We start from the raw sequence: 19,907 nt of genomic DNA on the forward strand, positions 1-19,907 counted from the left end.
TCACCACAAGTGGACTGAAGAGCTCTTGGACCTTAAAAGAACATTGGCAGTAGTCTGCCAATAATCCCCATACCTGTGTGGTGGTGATGGTCATAGGGTGAGGCTCTTCTGCCTTTGGAAAGGAGAAGGAAGAGTGGGAAAGATTGTGTCTTATGGTATGAGTGCCATTTCCCACAGTACAGTAGAACATGAGGTAGACTTCTAAGGTTTTTGACTGTAGTCCCTGGGTTCTGGAAATCACTTCTGGACCTATGTGGGGCCTTGGGGGAACTCACCACCCTGAAGGGAAAGACAAACGCCTTGTTAGCTTTGCGACCTTCTGATTGTAGAGCCCCAGGGACTTGAGAAAACATAGGCAGTAGCCAGGGAGTGGTTATAGTAGGCATTGGGTGAAATGCTAGCTTCAGGTCTGACCAAGTACAGTCCTAGTTGTGGTGGCCACAGAGATGCTTGTGTCACTCTAACCCTAGCTCCAGCAGGTCTGTTCCCTTACTTTCTCCAAAAGAGGGTCTCTTTCCATTGGGGAGAAAATAAGGGAAGAGAGCAAAAGTCTCTGCCTGGTAATCCAGGGAATTCATTCAGATCTTGTCTAAGACCATCAAGGTGGTACCTCTACGAGTCTGCAAGGACCAGAGTGTTAATTAGCTTAGGATTCTCCCTAAAATAGAAACAGCTTATATCACAACACCCAAGTCTTTTCAAGTATCTGGAAAGCCTTCCCAAGAAGGATGGGTACAAATGAGCCCAGACTATAAAGACTACAATAACTACCTCTTTAATGCTGATACACAGACAAACATTTACAAGTCTCAATACATTCCAGGAAAACATGACCTCAGCAGATGAACCAAATAAAGCTTCAGGAACCAATCCTGGGGAAACAGAAATATGTAACCCTTCAGATAGAGAATTCAAAATAGTGTTTTTTTGTTTTTGTTGTTGTTGTTTTGTTTGTTTTCTTGAGCAAAATCAAAGACATTCAAGAAAACACAAAGAAGAAATTCAGAATTCTAACAGGTAAGTTTGACAAAGAGATTGATATAATTAAAAAGAGTCAAGCAAAAATTTTGGAGCTGAAAAATGCAATTGGCATACTGAATAATGCGTCAGACTCCTTTAATAGCAGAATTAATCAAGCAGAAGAAAGAATCAGTTAGCTTAAACAGAGGCTATTTGAAAATAGAGAAGACAAAATAAGAAAAATAAAAACAAACAATAAGCACACCTACAGGATGTAGAAAATAGCCACAACAGAGCAAATGTATGAGTAATTGGCCTTAAATAGGAGGTAGAGAAAGAGAGGTAGAAAGCTTATTCAGCAGGATAATAACAGAAAACTTCATAAACCTAGAGAAAAATATTAATATCCAAGTATAAAAAGGTTATAGAACACCAAGCAGATTTAGCCTAAATAAGACTACCTCAAGGCATTTATTTAATAATCAAACTCACAAAGATCAAGGATAATGAAAGGACCCTAAAAGCAGCAAGAGAAAAGAAACAAATAACCTATAATGGAGCTCTAATATGTCTACCAACAGAGTGTTCAATGGAAACCTTATAGGTCAGGAGAGAGTGGTATGACATATTTAAAGTGCTGAAGAAAAAAATTTTTTACCCTAGAATGGTATATGCAGTGAAAATATCCAATGAACAGGAAGGAGAAATAAAGACTTTCCCAGACAAACAAAATGATTCATCAACACCAGAACTGTCCTACAAGAAATGCTGAAGAGAGTACTTCCACCAGAAAAAAAAAACAAACAGGATGTTAATATGCAATAAGAAGTAATCTGGGCTGGGTGCAGTGGCTCATCCCTGTAATCCCAGCACTTTGGGAGGCTCAGGAAGGTGGATCACGAGGTCACGCATTCGAGACCAGCATGGCCAACATGGCAAAACCCCACCTCTACTAAAAATACAAAAATTAGCCAGGCGCTGGTAACCCCAGCTACTCAGGAGTCTGAGGCAGGAGGATCACTGGAACCCAGGAAGCGGAGGTTGCAGTGAGTCAAGATGGCACCACTGCACTCCAGCCTGGGTGACAGAGTGAGACTCCATCTCAAAAAAAAAAAAAAAAAAGAAAGAAAGAGAAAGAAAAAGAAAAAGAAAAAAGAAAATGAAAAAAAGAAATCATCTGAAGAAACAAAACTAGCAGGTAACAGTAAGTACACAAAAAAACACAGACTATTATAACACTGTAACTGTGATGCATAAACTACTCTTCTTTTAAGTAAAAAGACTAAATTATGAAAAAATAAAAAAGTATCTTTTTTTTGTAACAGTACCATGCTGTTTTGGTTATTGTATCCCTGTAGTATAGTTTGAAGTCAGGTAACATGATGCTTCCAGCTTTGATTTTTGCTTAGGATAGCCTTGGCTATTTGGGCTCTCTTTTAGCTCCATATGAATTTTAAAATAGTTTCTTTCTGGTTCTGTGAAGAATGTCCTTGCTAGTTTGATAGGAATAGTGTTGAATCTATAAATTGCTGTGGGCAGTATGGCCATTTTAATGATACTGATTCATCCTATCCATGAGCATGAGCTATTTTTCCATTTGTTTGTGCCATCTCTAATTTCTTTGTGCAGTATTTAGTAATTCTCATTGTAGAGATTTGCCTCCACAGTTAGCTTCATTCCTAGGTATTTTATTCTTGTTGTGGCAAGTTTGAATGAAAGTTCATTTGTGATTTGCTTCTCAGCTTGGTTGTTGTTGCTATATAGGAATGCTAGTGATTTTTGTGCTTTGGTGTTGTATCCTGAAACTTTGCTGAAGTTGTTTATCAGTTGAAGGAACTTTTGGGCCAAGACTATGGGTTTCTCTAGATATAGAATCATGTCACCTACAAATAGAGATAGTTTGATTTCTCTTTTCATTTGGATGACCTTTACTTTTTTCTCTTGCCTAATTTCTCTGGCTAGGACTTCCAATACTATGTTGAATAGGAGTGGGTGAGAGAGGGTATCCTTTTCTTGTGCTGGTTTTCAAGGGGAATCCTTCCATATTTTGCCCCTTTAGTATAATGTTGGCTGTGGGTTTGTCATAGATGGCTGGTATTATTTAGAGATATGTTCATTCAATGCCTAGTATGTTGAGAGTTTTTAACATGAAGCAGTGTTGAATTTTATCAAAAGCCTTTTCTGCATCTATTGAGATAATCATGTGGTTTTTGTCCTTAGTTTTGCTTATATAATGAATTGATTTATTGATTTGCAGAGGTTGAACCAACCTTGCACCCCAGGGATGAATCCTTGATCATGGTGGATTAGCTTTTGGATGTGTGGCTGAAATCAGTTTGCAAGTATTTTGTTGAGGATTTTTACATAGACGTTCATCAAAGATATGGCCTGAAGTTTTCTTTTTCTGTTGTGTTTCTGCCAGGTTTTGGTATCAGGATGATGCTGGCCTCATAGAATTAGTTAGGGAGGAGTCCCTTTTCCTCAATTTTTTGGAATAGTTTCAGTAGGAATGGTACCAGCTTTTCTTTGTACATCTCACAGAATTCAGCTGTGAATCCATCAGGTCCTAGGCTCTTTTTGGTTGGTAGGCTATTTATTACTGATTCAATTTTGGAGCTCATTATTGGTCTGTTCAGGAAATCAATTTCTTTCAGGTTCAGTCTTGGGAGGAGGTATGTATCCAGAAATTTATCCATCTCTTTTAGGTTTTCTAGTTTGTGTGCATAGAGTTGTTAATATAGTAGTTTCTGATAGTTAGCTTTACTTCTGTGGGGTCAGTGGTAACATTTCCTTCATCATTTCTAATTGTGTTTATGTGGATCTTCTCTCTTTTTTTCTCCATTAGTCTGGTTAGTGGCCTATCTATCTTATTAATTTTTTCAACAAACCAACTTTTGGATTTATTGATCTTTTGATTTTTTTTTGTGTGTCTCCATTTCCTTCAGTTCAGCTCTGCCTTTGTTTATTTCTTATCTTCTGCTAGCTTTGGGATTGATTCATCCTTCCTTCTGTAATTCTTTCAATTGCAATGTTAGATTGTTAACTTGAGATCTTTCTAATTTTTTGATGTAGGCATTTAGTGCTTTGAATTTCAATAAAACAGAATAGAGAGCTCAGAAATAAGGCTGCACACCTACAACCACATGATTTTTGACAAAGCTGACAAAAACAAGAAATAGGGAAAAGACTCCATATTTAATAAATGTTGCTGAGATAACTGGCTAGCCATATGCAGAAGACTGAAGCCGGACCCCTTTCTTTCACTATAAACAAAAATCAATTCAAGATGAATAAAAGGCTTAAATATAAAACCCAAAACTATAAAAACTCTGGAGGACAACTAGGTAATACCATCCTGGACATAGGAGCAGACAAAGATTTAATGACAAAGACCAAAATCAATTGCAACAAAAGCAAAAATTCTCAAATGGGATCTAATTAAACTTAAGAGCTTCTGCACATGGCAAAATATACTATCAACAGATTAAACAGACAACCTATAGAATTGGAGAAAAATTCTGCAAACTATGCATCTGAGAAAAGTCTAATATTCAGCATTATATAAGTAATTAAAATAAATTTACAAGAGAAAAACAAACAACTCCATTAAAAAGTGTGCAAAGGACATGAACAGATACTTTGCAAAAGAAGACATACATGAGGGCAAAAAGCATATTTCAAAAAGCTCAATATCACTGATCAATAGAGAAATGCATATCAAAACCACAATGAAATGCCATCTCACACCAGTCAGAATGGTTATTATTAAAAGATAAAAAAATAACAGATGTGGCAAGGTTGTGGAGGAAAAGGAATGCTTATACACTGTTGGTGGAAGTGTAAATTATTCAACTGTTGTTGAAAGCAGTATGGTGATTCCTCAAAGAGCTAAAAGTGCAATTACCATTAGACCCAGTAATCCCATTACTGGGTATATTGCCAGAGGAACATAAATTATTCTACCATAAAAACATAAGCATGTGAATGTTCATTGCAGCACTATTCACAATAGCAAAGACATGGAATCACCCTAAATGCCCATCAATAACCAACTGAATAAAGAAAATGTGGTACGTATACACCATGGAATACTATGAAGCCATAAAGAAGGATGAGATTATATCTTTTGAGGGAACATGGATGGAGTTAGAGGCTCTTATGCTTAGCCAACTAAGGCAGGAACAGAAAACTAAATACTGCGTGTTCTCACTTATAATTGAAAGCTAAATGATGAGTACTTATAAATACAAAAAAGGAAGTAAAAGACATTGGAGTCCACTTGAGGGTGGAGGGTGGGAGGAGGGAGAGAAGAAGAAAAGGTAACTATTGGGTGCTGGGCTTAATTTCGGGGGATGAAATAATCTGTACAACAAACCCCTGTGATATGAGTTTGCTTATGTAACAAACCTTCACCTGTATCCCCAAAACTAAAATAAAAGTTACAAAATGACTACAACCACTTTACAAGACATAGACAGTACAATAAGATATAAATAGAAACAGGCTTGTTCCAGTTGCTCAGACCTGTAATCCTAGCACTTTAGGAGGCCACGGTGGGTCAGTCGCTTGAGTTCAGGAGTTCAAGACCAGCCTGGGTAACATGGTTATCTTCATACCCACAAAAAATACAAAACAATTAGCTGGGTGTGGTGGTGCATACCTGTAGTCCCAGCTACTTGGGAGGCTGAGGCAGGAGGATCACCTGGGCTCAGCAGTTCGAGGCTGCAGTGAGCTGAGATCATGCCACTGCACTCCAGCCTGGGTAACAAAGTGAGATCCTGTCTCAAAAAAAAAAAAAAAAAAAAGGATACAAATATATAAAATAGAAACAACAAAATGTTAAAAGGTAGGGGTGGTGGTGAAGTTAAAGCATAGAGTTTTTATTAGTTTTCATTTTGCTTGTTTGTTTATAGAAACAGTGTTAAGTTTTTATCAGCTTAAAACAATGGGTTATAAGATAGTATTTGCAAGCCTCCTGCTAACCTGAAACCAAAAAATATAGAATGAATAAACAAAAAATTATTAGCAAGAAACTAATATCACCAGAGAAAACTACCTTCACTAAAAAGAAGACAGGAAGGAAAGAAAAAAAGGAAGAGAAGACCACAAAACAACCCACCAGCAAATAACAAAATGGCAAGAGTATGTCCTTACTTATCAATAATAACATTAAATATAAATGGAGTAAAATCTCCAATCGAAATACACAGGCTGGCTGAATGGATTTAAAAAAAAAGAATGAATTGTCTGTTGCCTTGAAGGAACAAACTAAAGAGATGGAAATAGATATTCCATATCAATTTAAATCAAAAATGACCAGGAGCAGCTATATTTATATTAGACAAAACAGATTTTAAGACAAAAACTATACAAAGAGACAAAGTAGGTCACTATACAATGATACAAGTATTTATTCAGCAAATAACAATTTTACAGCTATAAGTGCCTACATCAAAAAAGAAAAGCTTCTAATAAATAACTTGAGGATGAATCTTAAATAATTAGAAATGCAAGAGCAAACTACACTCAAAATTAGAGAAAAAATAAAGATCATCTCAAATAAATGATTTTTAAATGAAGAAAACAATACAAAGATCAATGAAATGAAAAGTTTTTTTTTAAAGTTAAACAAAAATGACAAACCTTTAGCCAGACTAAGAAAAAAAAGAGACATTCAAATAAATAAAACCAGATGAAAAAAAGACATTACAATACTGAAGAAATTCAAATGATCATTAGTGGCTACTATGAGCAACTATACGCCAACAAACTGGAAAATCTAGAAGAAATGGATATATTCTGAGACACATACAATCTCCTGAGACTGAACCATGAAAAAATACAAAACCTGAACAGACCATAACAATTAACAAGATTGAAGCCATAACAAAAAGTCTCCCAGCAAAGGAAAGCCCTGAGCTCAATGGCTTTACTGCTAAATTCTACCAAACATTTACGAAGAACTAATAGGAATAGTCCTCAAACTATACAAAAAAATAGAGGAGAAAATACTTTGAAACTCATTCTATGAGGCCAGTATTGCCCTGAGACCAAAACCAAAGACACATCAAAAAAAGAAACTATAGGCCAATCTCTCTTATGAACATTGATGCAAAAATCTCAACAAAATGATTCCAAAGTGAATTCAGCAATAAGTTAAAAATATTTTTTGTCATGAGCACGTGGGCTTTATCCCTGGGATGCAAGGATGATTCATGATATGCAAATCAATCAATGTGATATAGCAACAGAATGAATGATAAACCATATAATGATTTTGATTGATGCTGATAAAGCATTTGATATAATTCAACATCCTTTCATAATAAAAACTTTCAAAAACATGAGTATGAAAGGAACATACCCCAACATAATTAAAGCCATATGCTAGCCCACAGCTAGTATCATACTGAATTGGGAAAAGCAGAAAGCCTTTTCTCTAAGATCTGGAACACAACAAGAATGACCATTAACCAATGGTATTCAACATAGTACTGAAAGTCCTAGCTAGAGCAATCAAACAAGAGAAAGAAATAAAAGGCAACCAAATTGAAAAGGAAAAAGTCACATTATTCTTGTTTGCCAATGGTATGGTCTTATATGTAGAAAAACCTGAGGATTCCACAAGAAAACTATTGGAACTAATAAACTAATTCAGTAACATTGCAGGATACAAAATCAAAATACAAAAATTAGCAGTATTTCTATATGTCAACAGCACACAAAATGAATAACAAATTTAAAAACTAATCACATTTACAATAGCTACACTTAAACTTAATTACCTAGGAAGTAACTTAACCGAAGAAGTAAAAGATCTGTACAATGAAAACTATAGAACACTGATGAAAGATATTGAAGAGGACAACAAAAAATGGAAAGATATTTCATGTTCATGGATTAGAAGATTTAATAATGTTAAAATATCCATACTAACCAAAGCAATATGCAGATTTAATGCAATCTCTGTCAAAATACTCATAACATTCTTCACAGAAATAGGAAAAACCATCCTAACATTTATATGGAACCACAAAATACCCAGAATAGACAAAGTTACCCTAAGCAAAAGAATAAAACTAGAGGAATCACATTCCCTGACATCAAATTATCCTACAGAGCTATAGTAATCAAAATAGCATGGTATTGGCATAAAAATAGACACATTGGCCAATGTAACAGAATGGAGAACCCATAAACAAATCCACATGCCAAAAATAAATTTATTTTTGATAAAGGTGCCAAGAATATACATTGGGGAAAAGACAGTCTCTTCAATAAATGGTACTGGGAAACTGCATACTCATCTACAGAGGAATGAAACTGGACATCTGTCTCTCACCACATACAAAAATAAAATCAAAATAAAGACTTAAATTTAAGACCTCAAACTATAAAACTACTGCAAGAAAACATGGGAGAAACTCTTCAGAACAGTAGTCTAAGCAAAGATTTCTTAACTAATACCCCACAAGCACAGGTAATCAAAACAAAAATGGACAAATGGAATCACTTCAAGTTAAAATGCTTTTGAACAGCAAAGGAAACAATCAGAAAAGTGAAAAGACAACCTACAAAATGGGAGAAAATATTTGCAAACTACCCATCTGACAAGGGATTAATAACCAGAATATATAAGGAGCTCAAACAACTATAGGAAAAAAATCTCATAATCCAATTAAATAACCTGAAAAGTATTTGAGTAGACATTTCTCAAAAGGAGATATACAAATGGGAAATAGGTATATAAAAAGCTGGTCAACATTATTGATCATCAGAGAAATGCAACTGAAAACTACAATGAGGTATCATCTCACCACAGTTTAAACGGCTTGTAGTCAAAAGGCAGGCAATAGGCCGGGTTCGGTGGCTCATGCCTGTAATCCCAGCACTTTGGGAGGCCAAACACTGGCAAATCACGAGGTCAGGAAATCCAGACCATCCTGGCTAACATGGTGAAACCCTGTCTCTACTAAAAATACAAAAAATTAGCCAGGAGTGGTGGCGGGCACCTGTAGTCCCAGCTGCTCGGGAGGCTGAGGCAGGAGAATGGCGTGAACCCGGGAGGCAGAGCTTGCAGTGAGCAGAGATCGCGCCACTGCACTCCAGCCTGGGCAACAGAGCGACACTCCATCTCAAGAAAAAAAGAAAGAAAAGAAAAGAAAAAAAGGTAGGCAATAACAAATGCTGGCAAGGATGTGGAAAAAAGGGAACCCTCGAACACTGTTGATGAGAATGTAAGTTAGTATAACTGTGTCCGGAATTGGTGGGTTCTTGGTCTCATTGACTTCAAGAATGAAGCCGCAGACCCTGGAGGTGAGTATTACAGTTCTTAAAGGTGGCGTGTCCGGAGTTTGTTCCTTCTGATGTTCGGATGTGTTCAGAGTTTCTTCCTTCTGGTGGGGTTCGTGGTCTCACTGGCTCAGGAGTGAAGCTGCAGACCTGCAGCTCATAAATGCAGTGTGGACCCAAAGAGTGAGCAGCAGCAGGATTTATTGCAAACAGCAAAAGAACAAAGCTTCCACAGTGCGGAAGGGTACCCAACGGGGTTGCCACTGCTGGCTGGGGCATCCTGCTTTTATTCTCTTATCTGGCCCCACCCACATCCTGCTGATTGGTAGAGCTGAGTGGTCTGTTTTGACAGGGCGCTGATTGGTGCATTTACAATCCCTGAGCTAGACATAAAGGTTCTCCAAGGCCCTACCAATGTACCTAGATACAGAGTGTCGATTGGTGCATTCACAAACCCTGAGCTAGACACAGGGAGCTGATTGGTATGTTTACAATCCCAGAGCCAGACACAAAGGTTCTCCACCTCCCCACCAGATTAGCTAGATACAGAGTGTCAATTGGTGCATTCACAAACCCTGAGCTACACACAGGGTGCTGATTGCTGTGTTTACAAACCTTGAGCTAGATACAGAGTGCGGATTGGTGTATTTACAATTCCTGAGCTAGACATAAATGTTCACCAAGGCCCCACCAGAGTAGCTAGATACAGTGTGTGGATTGGTGCATTCAGAAACCCTGAGCTAGACACAGGGTGCTGATTGGTGTGTTTACAAACCTTGAGCTACATACAGAGTGCCAATTGGTGTATTTACAATTCCTGAGCTAGACATAAAGGTTCTCCACATCCCCACCAGACTCAGGAGCCCAGCTGGCTTCACCCAGTGGATCCCGCAGGGGGGCTGCAGGTGGAGCTGCCTGCCAGTCCCGCGCTGTGCGGCACTCCTCAGCCCTTGGGTGGTCTATGGGACTGGGTGCCATGGAGCAAGGGGTAGTGCTTGTGGGGGAGGCTCCAGCGGCAGAGGAGCCCATGGAGGGGGTGGGAGGCTCAGGCATGGCGGGCTGCAGGTCCGGAGCCCTGCCCCGCAGCTAAGGCCCCGTGAGACATCCAGCGCAGCGCCGGTGGGCCTGCACTGCTGGGGGACCCAGTACACCCTCCGCAGCCGCTGGCCCGGGTGCTAAGCCCCTCATTGCCCAGGGCCAGCAGGGCCGGCCAGCTGCTCCGAGTGCGGGCCGCCAAGCCCACGCCCACTCGGAACTCCAGCTGGCCCGCAAGCGCCACGCGCAGCCTGGGTTCCCGCTCGCGCCTCTCCCTCCACACCTCCCTGCAAGCTGAGAGAGCCGGCTCTGGCCTTGGCCAGCCCAGAAAACTCCCACAGTGCAGCGGTGGGCTGAAGGGCTCAAGTGGGCTGCCACCAAACTGGGAGCCCAGGCAGAGGAGGCGCCGAGAGCGAGCGAGGGTTGTAAGGACTGCCAGCACGCTGTCACCTCTCATAACCATTATGGAAAACAGTTTGGAGGTTCCTGAAAAAACTTAAAATAGAGCTACCATATGATCTGGCAGTCCCACAGCTGGGTATATATCCAAAAGAAAGGAAGTAATATATTGAAGGGTATCTGCATCCCACGTTTGTAGCAGTACTGTTCACAACAGCCAAGATTTGGAAGAAACTTAAGTGTCTATCAACAGATGAATGGATAAAGAAAATGTAGTACTCATACAGAATGGACTACTATTCAGCCACAAACAAGAATGAGATCATATTATTTGGCATAATGTGGACGGAACTGCAGGTTATTATGTTAAGTAAAATCAGCCAGACACAGAAAACAAACAACACATATTCTCACTTATTTGCGTGATCCCAAAATCAAAACAATTGAACTCCTAGACATACAGAATAGAAGGATGGTTACCAGAGACTTAGAAGGGTAGCTGGAGGTTTTGGGGTATGTGAGGGCGGTTAATGGGTACAAAAAATAGTAAGAAAGAATGAATAATACCTAGCATTTGACAGCACAGCAGGATGACTATAGTCAATAATTCAACTGTTTATTTTAAAATAACTAAAGGAGTATAATTGGATCATTTGTAACACAAAGGATAAAAGCTTGAGGAAAGAAATAGTACATTTTCAATGATGTGATTATTATGCATTGCATGCCTTATCAAAATATCTCATGTACCCCACAAATATATACTCTCACTTTGTACCCACAAAATTAAATATTAAAATAAAAAAGCCTATGTTCGTTACCATTCATTCATCTTTACTCTCCCTTGAACTCCTGACAATTACTGATCTTTTAACTGTCTCTATAGTTTTTGCCTTTTCATGACATTTTCCAGAATGTCATTTAATTGCAATCATATAGTATGCAGCCTTTTCAGACTGGCTTCTCTCATTTAGCAATGTACAAGTTGCATAGGTTCCTCTATTTTTTTATGGCTTGATATAATAACTCTTTTGTTTTTGTTGACTATCAGTATTTAATTTTATAGATGTATCTCATTTTGCTTGTGAATTTATTTACTTATTTATTTTGAGACAGGGTCTCACTCTGTCATCCAGGTTGGAGTTCAGTGGCACAATCATGGCTTACTGTAGTCCCAACATTTTCTGGCTCGGGTGATCCTCCTACCTCAGTCTCCCAAGTAGTTGGGACTACAGGCATGTGCCACCACACCCAGATAATTTTTTTATTTTTTGTAGAGATAGGGTTTCATCGTGTTGCCCAGTCTGGTCTTGAACTCCTGGGCTCAAGCAATCTGGCCACCTTGGCCTCCCAAAGTGCTGGAATTACAAGCATGAACCACCATGCCCAGCCTGCTTCTGAATTTAATTAGCAAAGGATAACTTCATTGTTTCCAGTTTTGGCAATTGTGAATAAAACTGTTACAAATATTCATGTGCAGGTTTTTGTGTGAACATGTTTTCAACTCATACAGGAAAATACCTAGGAGTGTGATTCCTGGATCATTTAATAAGTCTATGTTTAGCTCTGTGAAAGGTGTAAAATTGTTTTCCAAAATGACTGTAACATTATACATTCCCACAAACAATAAATGAGGGTTCCTGTTGTTCTGCACCATTGTCATCATTTTGCATTGTCAGTGTTTTGAATTTTAGCCATTCTAAAGTTAGTAGTTAATAATTGTTTAGTGGTATATCATTGCTGTTTTAATTTGAATTTCCCTAATAATATATGTCATGAAGCATCTTTTCATGTGCTTCTTTTCCATGTGTTTCTCTTCTTTGGTGAGGTCTCTGTTAAGATATTTTCTCCATTTTGTAAGTAGTTTTTTTTTTTTCTTACGTTGAGTTTAAATGTCAGTCTCTTATCAGATAATTGTTTTGTAAATATTTTCTCCCACTCTCTGGCTTGTTTTTATTTCCCTTAAGCATGTCTTTCACAGAGCAGAAGTTTAATTTTAATGAGGTCCAAATTGTCAATTTTTCATGGATCATGTTTTTGGTGTTACATATAAAATCTCATCATCAAATTCAAGGTCACTTAGATATTCTTCTATGTAATTTAGAATTTTATATTTTGTGAATTACACTAAAGTCTATGATCCATTTGAACTTAATGTTTGTGAAAATATAAAGCCTGTGTCTAGGTTCATTTTTTCACATGTGGATCTCCAGTTGTTATAGCACTATTTGCTAAAAAAAAAAAAAAACTATCCTTTCTCTGTTTAATTGCCTTTGTTCTATAGTCAACTGAAGATCAGTTGACTATATTTGTATGAACTTATTTCTGGGTACAGTATTCTATTCCCTTTATATATTTGTCTGTTCTCTCACCCATACCATAAGACTTTGATTACTATAGCTTTATAGTATGTCTTGAAGTTAAATAATGTCAGTCTTCCAACTTTGTTCTCCTTCAGTATCATGTTGGCTATTCTTGATCTTTTGCTTTCCCTTATATATTTAGATTCTGATTGTTGATAGCCACAAAATAATTTGCTTGGACTTTGATTGAGATTGTTTTGTATCTACAGATCAAGTTGGGAAGAATTGGTCTCTTAATAATATTGAGTCTTCCTATTCATGAACATGGAATATCTCAACATCCATTTAGATCTTTCTTGATTTTTTTTTTTACTCAGAGTTTTGTGGTTTCCCCATCAATCTTATATTTTCTTAGACTTATAACTATTTCATTTTTCATGCTAACATAAGTGGTGGTGTATTTTAAATTTCAAAACCCAATTGCTAACTCTTGATATATAGGAAAGTAATTTACTTGTGTATATGGACTTTTACCCTGCAAAGTTGCTATGGCCACTTGTTAGATGAATTTTTTTTTTATTTTTGAGTTTTCTATAGATAATCATGCCATCTGTGAAAAAAAATTTTATTTCCTGTTTCACAATTGTATATCTTTAATTTTCTTTTGTCATTTATTAGGACTTCAAGTATAATGTTTAATAGAATTGGTGAAAAAGAACATCTTTGCCTTTTTTTCTGATCTTAGGAGTACAGCATCTAATATCTTACTACTAAGTATGTCAGCTTAGGTTTTTGATACATGTTCTTTATCAGGTTGAGGAAGTCTCCCTCTATTCCTAATTTCCTGAGAATTATCAAATGAATGGATGTTGGATTTTCTCAATCCGTTTTCTGCATTTAGTAATTTAATAATGATTTTTACCTTTAGTTTGTTGATATGATGGATTACATTAATTGATTTTCAAATGTTGATTAATACATTTTTTAGTGTACTTTCATATACTCAATGTAACATTTGAAGTCAAGGCATTGTTATGTGCATTTCCGTGGGCCAAAAAAAAATAATCAGATACAAACAGAAATGGGAATGATATTTAGGAAGGAGAGAAATCTGGAGGAAAGCAGGCTTCTGCTCTTGGTGAATGCCCTGCTTTGGGACTGTTTCTTCCTTTATGTTGAATAAAGGCAGACTTGTTTTTAATAGGCCAGTATAATTGTCTTTAGTCATTCAACACTCCCTTGAGAAATCCTACAGAATCATCTTTATAGTCCAAACTAATGGTGTGGGTCATTCAAAATCAGGGATGGATTTCCTAAGAAAAGAAAATTTGGTAATTGTATTGAATTTATGATGCCACACATATGCTTTACATTTTGCTACAAACTGTGAGATATAAATGGATTAAAAAAACTAAGATCGCTATTTTCATGGAGCTGGCAGCCTATTTAGAAAGACAAAATTAAATAACCAGGAGGAGACGAGCTTTATACCTTCAAATGCTGAATCACATATTACATAAAATAAACATTTTAGGGGATCAGGAAACTGAAACCAGAGTAGGCTGAAAAAGAGCAGAAAGACTGTATGAGAAATGGGGATTTGACATAGGCTTAAAGAAAGAGTAGATTTGGCATATGGCAAGAGAATCCCAAAATACTTGGAAAAAAATACAAAAAAAAACCCACATACAGGTGAGTATGACTCTTCTACACTTCTCCTAAAGCATTCCTCTTATGATTTCATAAATATCTTCATTTCATTGTGATTCACACCTTGTATCACTTTCCCCTTTTGGATATCTCACTTACCAAGTTTCTAATCACTCCTTTTTTTTTGTCTTTGAACCTGGCTCATGAACTTCTTCTCAGTCCTCACCTTCATCTTCATTCAGAGTGAATTCAACATAATGGTGCACATTTAATCTTTTTCTTATTTCCTGCGAGACTACTCGCCAGTGGCACTGGCAGCTGCAGCATTTACCCTGAGATAACTTTGCCAAGAAATATCTTACTTTATTACTATTTTTGCATCACTCTAGTATATTGACTTTGGAAACAAAAGACATCATTCTATTTATAAACATTCTGTCTTTAGTAGTGGTATTTCCATTTACAAAATACAGTAATTCTTGATTGCTGAAAATGTCAAATCCTAGAAAATATAGCATTACCACACATGATGTTAATATTGTTCTCCAAAAGTTGTTGGCCAAAGATTCATTTGATGAATCCAATTTTTCTGAAATAGATGATTCTGATGATTCAGATGATTCTGACATTAGTTCTGTTTAGAAATAATTCCAAGGACAGTTTTTTATATTTTCATACTGAAAATTGGCCAGATTTTCTTCAGCCTCAAAAAGTGTGCTAATGTAAAATTAAATGAGCATTAGCAGTGAACTGCACTTTTTTTTTTCTAACTGGGAAAAGGGTATCCAAAAGTCTAGAATTTTGCTGTAGAACCATCAACAATGTCTTCCTCTTCCACTCCATGTCAGTCACAAACTCTGTGGTCACAATCTCCTAAGCTATAAACAAATAACATCTCTCTGTCCACAGACCTTCACCTTCCCACTCTCTTGCTGAAGTGTCCCTGGGGCAACTGCTCTTTAAGTTCATAACCACCTCTCCATTCACTGTTTCACTTTATGCAGGGCCTCTCTTAGATTAACCCGTGGAGCTTGGGTTCCATGGCCCATTGTCACTGTTATGTTCCTGAAAGTCCTGAGTCCTTTGTAATCACCCACCTTCCCTCTACTTATGTCAGAACAGCTTTGCTTTGATAAAAAAGTTACAAAACCAAAGAGATTCTTAGTCACCAAAAATTTAAAATTATACCATCTTTTAGTATGTCCAGGAAATTGCTAGGGAAAGTCAGACTAAACTCTATTTGTAGAGGGCTTCAGGCAGGCTTGCCCTTATATACTTTCGAGTCTTAGAGACTAAAGTACAGAGAGAAATCCACAGAGCCCAGGTCTAAATATCTATGTTATAAATTCAGCTAACATACTAAATAAAATGTGGTATATCCTCTGCCTTAACAAATATATTTCTTCATAATGACCTGGAAGGCCAGGTTTCAATTTAGTATTTTTAGACTCCTTAGAATTCTGTGAGAACTGGCAACATAGAGAAAACAAACAACAATAAGACCAGCTGATGGCTTGCCCTGTTCTATTCTCAATAGCAGCTTGCTTCTACATGATAAGGGTCACCGGAGTCAGCATATCCACCTACCATGTTTATAACAATGCTCCCTGGTGTCTCCTAGGGCCTGAAGGTACACAAGATCAGAGCTTAGTCTGATCAAAGGAGGCTGGACATGGAGAAGGGTCACAAACAGCCCCATGAGGCAGGCTTGGACTATTTTGGCAGGGAGTTCTCAAATGCCAGGTATCCGAAAGCTGGTTTAGATCCAAAAGTCAAGTTGGACTTTCAGTGTGCAGTTTTCCTTTACCACATGGCTAAAGAGTGTGCCTGCTCAGCAAAGGACCAGAGCGAGGATATCTAATGCATTCAGGTGAAGGTAGAGGCCCTCTTGCCAGGGTCTAAGGACAATAGTGACTTCAGAAACCTCCAAGGAAACAGCTCATCAAGTAGACACAATGAGCTAAGCCAGTGAGAAAGCTGTTGTTGTTGAAAGATCACAAATTGTTGTTTTATTTTTTCAAACTTATTTTAAATTCAGGTGTACATGTGCAGTATGTATAGGTTTGTTACATAGGTAAACATGTGCTATGGTGGTTTGCTGTACAGATCATCCCATCACCCAGCTATTAAGCCCAGCATCCACTGGCCGTTCTTCCTGATCCACTCCCTCCTCCCACCCTCCAACAGGCCCCAGTGTGTGTTGTTTCCCACCATGTATCCATATGCTCTCATCATTTAGTTCCCATTTATAAGTGAGAATATGTGGTATTTGGTTTTCTGTTCCTGTGTTAGTTTGCTAAGGATAATGGCCTCCAGCTCCATCTATGTCCCTGTAAAGAACATGATCTTGTTCCTTTTTATGGCTGCATAGTATTCCATGGTGTTTCTGTACCACATTTTCTTTATCCAGTCTGTCACTAATGGGCATTTAGGTTGGTTCCATGGCCTTTGCTATTGTTAATAGTGCTGCAGTGAACATACATATGCATGTGTCTTTATAATAGAACTATTTATATTCCTTTGGGTATATACTCAGTAATGGCATTTCTGCCTCTAGGTCTTTGAGGAATCACCACGCTGTCTTCTACAATGGTTGAACTAATTTACACTCACCAACAGTGAAAAAGCATAACTTTTTCTTCACAACCTCACCGGCATCTGTTGTTTTTTGACTTTTTGTTAATAGCCATTATGACTGGTGTGAGATGGTACCTCATGGTGGCTTTGATTTGAATTTCTTTAATGATAAGTGATGCTGAGGTTTTTTTTAATGTTTGTTTGGCTACATATATATCTTCTTTTGAGAAGTATCTGTTCATTTCATTTGCCCACTTTTTAATGGGGTTGTTCTATTCATGTAAATTTGCTTAAATTCCTTATAGATGTAGGATTTTAGATCTTTTTCAGATGCATAGATTGCAAAAATCTCCCATTCTGTAGGTTGTCTGTTTACTCTGTTGATACTTCATTTTGCTATGCAGAAGCTCTTCAGTTTAATCAGATCCCATTTGTCAATTTTTGCTTTTGTTGCAATTGCTTTTGGTGCCTTCATCATAAAATCTTTGCCTCTGTCTATGTCCTGAATGGTATTGTCTAGGTTTTCTTTTAGGATTTTTATAGTTTTGACTTTTAAGTCTTTAATCCATCTTGAGTTGATTTTTGTATATGGCGTAAGGAAGGGGTCCAGTTTCAATTTTCTGCATATGGCTAGCCATTCCTCTCAGCACCATTTCTTAAATAGGGAATCCTTTCCCCATTGCTTGTTTTTGTCAGTTTTGTTGTACATCAGATAGTTGTAAGTGTGCAGTCTTATTCCTGGGTTCTCTCTTCTGTTCCATTCATTTATGTGTCTGTTCCTTTACCAGTACCATGCTGCTTTGGTTACTGTAGCCTTGTAGTATAGTGTGAAGTCAGGTAGCATGATGCCTCTAGCTTTGTTCTTTTTGCTTAGGGTTATGTTGGCTATCCAGGCTCTTTTTTGGTTCCACATGAATTTTAAAATAGTTTTTTCTAATGGTGCGAAGAATGTCAATGGTAGTTAATGGGAATAGCATTAAATCTATAAATTGCTTTGGGCAATATGGGCATTTTCACGATGTTAACTCTTCCTATCCAGGAGCATGGAATGTTTTTCCATTTGTTTGTGTCATCTCTGATAGCTGCACTCCTAGGTATTTTATTCTGTTTGTGGCAATCATAAATTGGAGTTCATTCATGATTTGTCTCTTGGCTTACCTGTTGTAGGTATCCTGAAACATTGCTGAAGTTGCTTATCAGCTGAAGAAGCTTTTGGGCTGAGTTGCTGGGGTTTTCTAGATATAGGATCATGTCATCTGCAAACAAGGATAGTTTGACTTTCTCTCTTCCTATTTGAATACCCTTTATTTCTTCTCTTGCCTGATTGCCCTGGCCAGAACTTCCAATACTATGTTGAATAGGATTGGTGAGAGAGGACAACCTTGTCTTGTGCCAGTCAAGGAGAATGCTTCTAGCTTTTGCCCATTCAGTATGATATTGGCTGTGGGTTTGTCTTATATGGCTGTTATTATTTGGAGATATTTTCCTTCAGTACCTAGTTTATTGAGAGTTTTTAACATCCAGGGATGTTGAATTTTATCAAAGGCTTTTTCTGCATCTATTGAGATAATCATGTGCTTTTTTTCTTTTGTTCTGTTTATTTGATGAACCACATTTATGGATTTGCATATGTTGAGCCAAACTTGCATCTTGGGGATGAAGCCTACTTGATAGTGGTAGGTAAGCTTTTTGATGTACTGCTGGGTTTGGTTTACCAGTATTTTGTTGAAGATTTTTTACATCCATGTTCACCAAGGATATTGGGCTGAAGTTTTCTTTTTTTGTTGTATCTCTACCAGGTTTTGTTATCAGGATGATGCTGGCCTCATAGAATGTGTTAAGAAGGAGGCCCTCCTTTTCAATTTTTTGGAAGAGTTCCAGTAGGAATGGTACCAGCCCCTCTTTGTAACTCTGGTAGAATTCAGATCACAGATTGTTAATGCATGTGTTACAAGAATACAGCATGAAGCCTGATACGTCCAGTTCTCATCTATTCCAGAGAAAGGAAAAGATTTTACACCCAATCTGAAATTTTCAGGAGCCTCTGCAAGATAGGGACAGAAGAAGCCATGTTTTGGGACCTTACTTACACAGTACTAACTCAAGATGAGAGGGCAAGTAATCACCAGATCTCTCTAGTTTCTTCTATCCCAGGGTCCTTGCAGTTTTGGTAAATGGGGGTTCTACTATATCCATGGAAATAGATGGAGAAAGACAATGGCAGTGAGGCCCACTGAGAGACCACAGTGAGTAGCAGACCAATCAGAGTCCCCAGAGGGCAGTAACGGCAACTACATCAAAAGAAACTTAGGAGCACTTGGGAAACATTCCAGGGACCTCCCTGTACTATTGTGGGGCAGTGCTAGTTCTTGCAGGGATTTGGACTTTCAGGAAACAGGTTATACAATAGAGCAGAAGCCAGGGGACATTTACAATTTCTTCTTAGTTGTTTTCAGTTTGTCATGGAATGGCTCTAGGATCCAATGGTTTATTACCAGAGTTATATAAGGCTGTACATGTTTGGGATAGGGAGAGTAAACAGATGAAGTCAGCTGGGTAGAGTATTACCATAGACAATAGTAGTGCTAGCTAAGTTTGCTCAGGAAAAAGGAGTCTCAGACTTTTGGTAATGTCTACCATGTTCCTGGCATTTTACATTTGAAGTTTAATTCTGAAAAAATCCAGTGAAAT

At 37.7% G+C, this 19,907-nt stretch overlaps 1 protein-coding gene and 1 long non-coding RNA gene across 6 annotated transcripts in view; one reads left to right on the forward strand and one right to left on the reverse strand.

The window, feature by feature from the left end:
* LOC129048245 (uncharacterized) overlaps positions 1 to 19,907 on the forward strand; it is a 152,486-nt gene that overhangs the window by 22,510 nt on the left and 110,069 nt on the right. The window lies entirely within an intron of this gene.
* Positions 1 to 19,907, reverse strand: part of LOC129048244 (uncharacterized) — a 182,601-nt gene that overhangs the window by 11,814 nt on the left and 150,880 nt on the right. Inside the window, exon 3 of one of the 4 annotated variants that reach the window (XR_008510437.2) lies at positions 74 to 279. The exons of 2 other annotated variants lie outside the window; for them this stretch is intronic. Coding sequence is in view for 1 of the 2 variants with exons in the window: in XM_054522344.2 (XP_054378319.2) it covers positions 74 to 386 (313 nt within the window). In the remaining variant the exon portion in view is untranslated. Of the gene's footprint in view, positions 1 to 73; positions 2,059 to 19,907 lie in introns of those variants that run through there. One more of the 4 variants, XM_054522344.2, reaches the window with a different exon arrangement.

The sequence above is a fragment of the Pongo abelii genome, chromosome 8 (genome assembly GCF_028885655.2).
Source record: "Pongo abelii isolate AG06213 chromosome 8, NHGRI_mPonAbe1-v2.0_pri, whole genome shotgun sequence".
Taxonomy (NCBI): Eukaryota; Metazoa; Chordata; class Mammalia; order Primates; family Hominidae; genus Pongo; species Pongo abelii.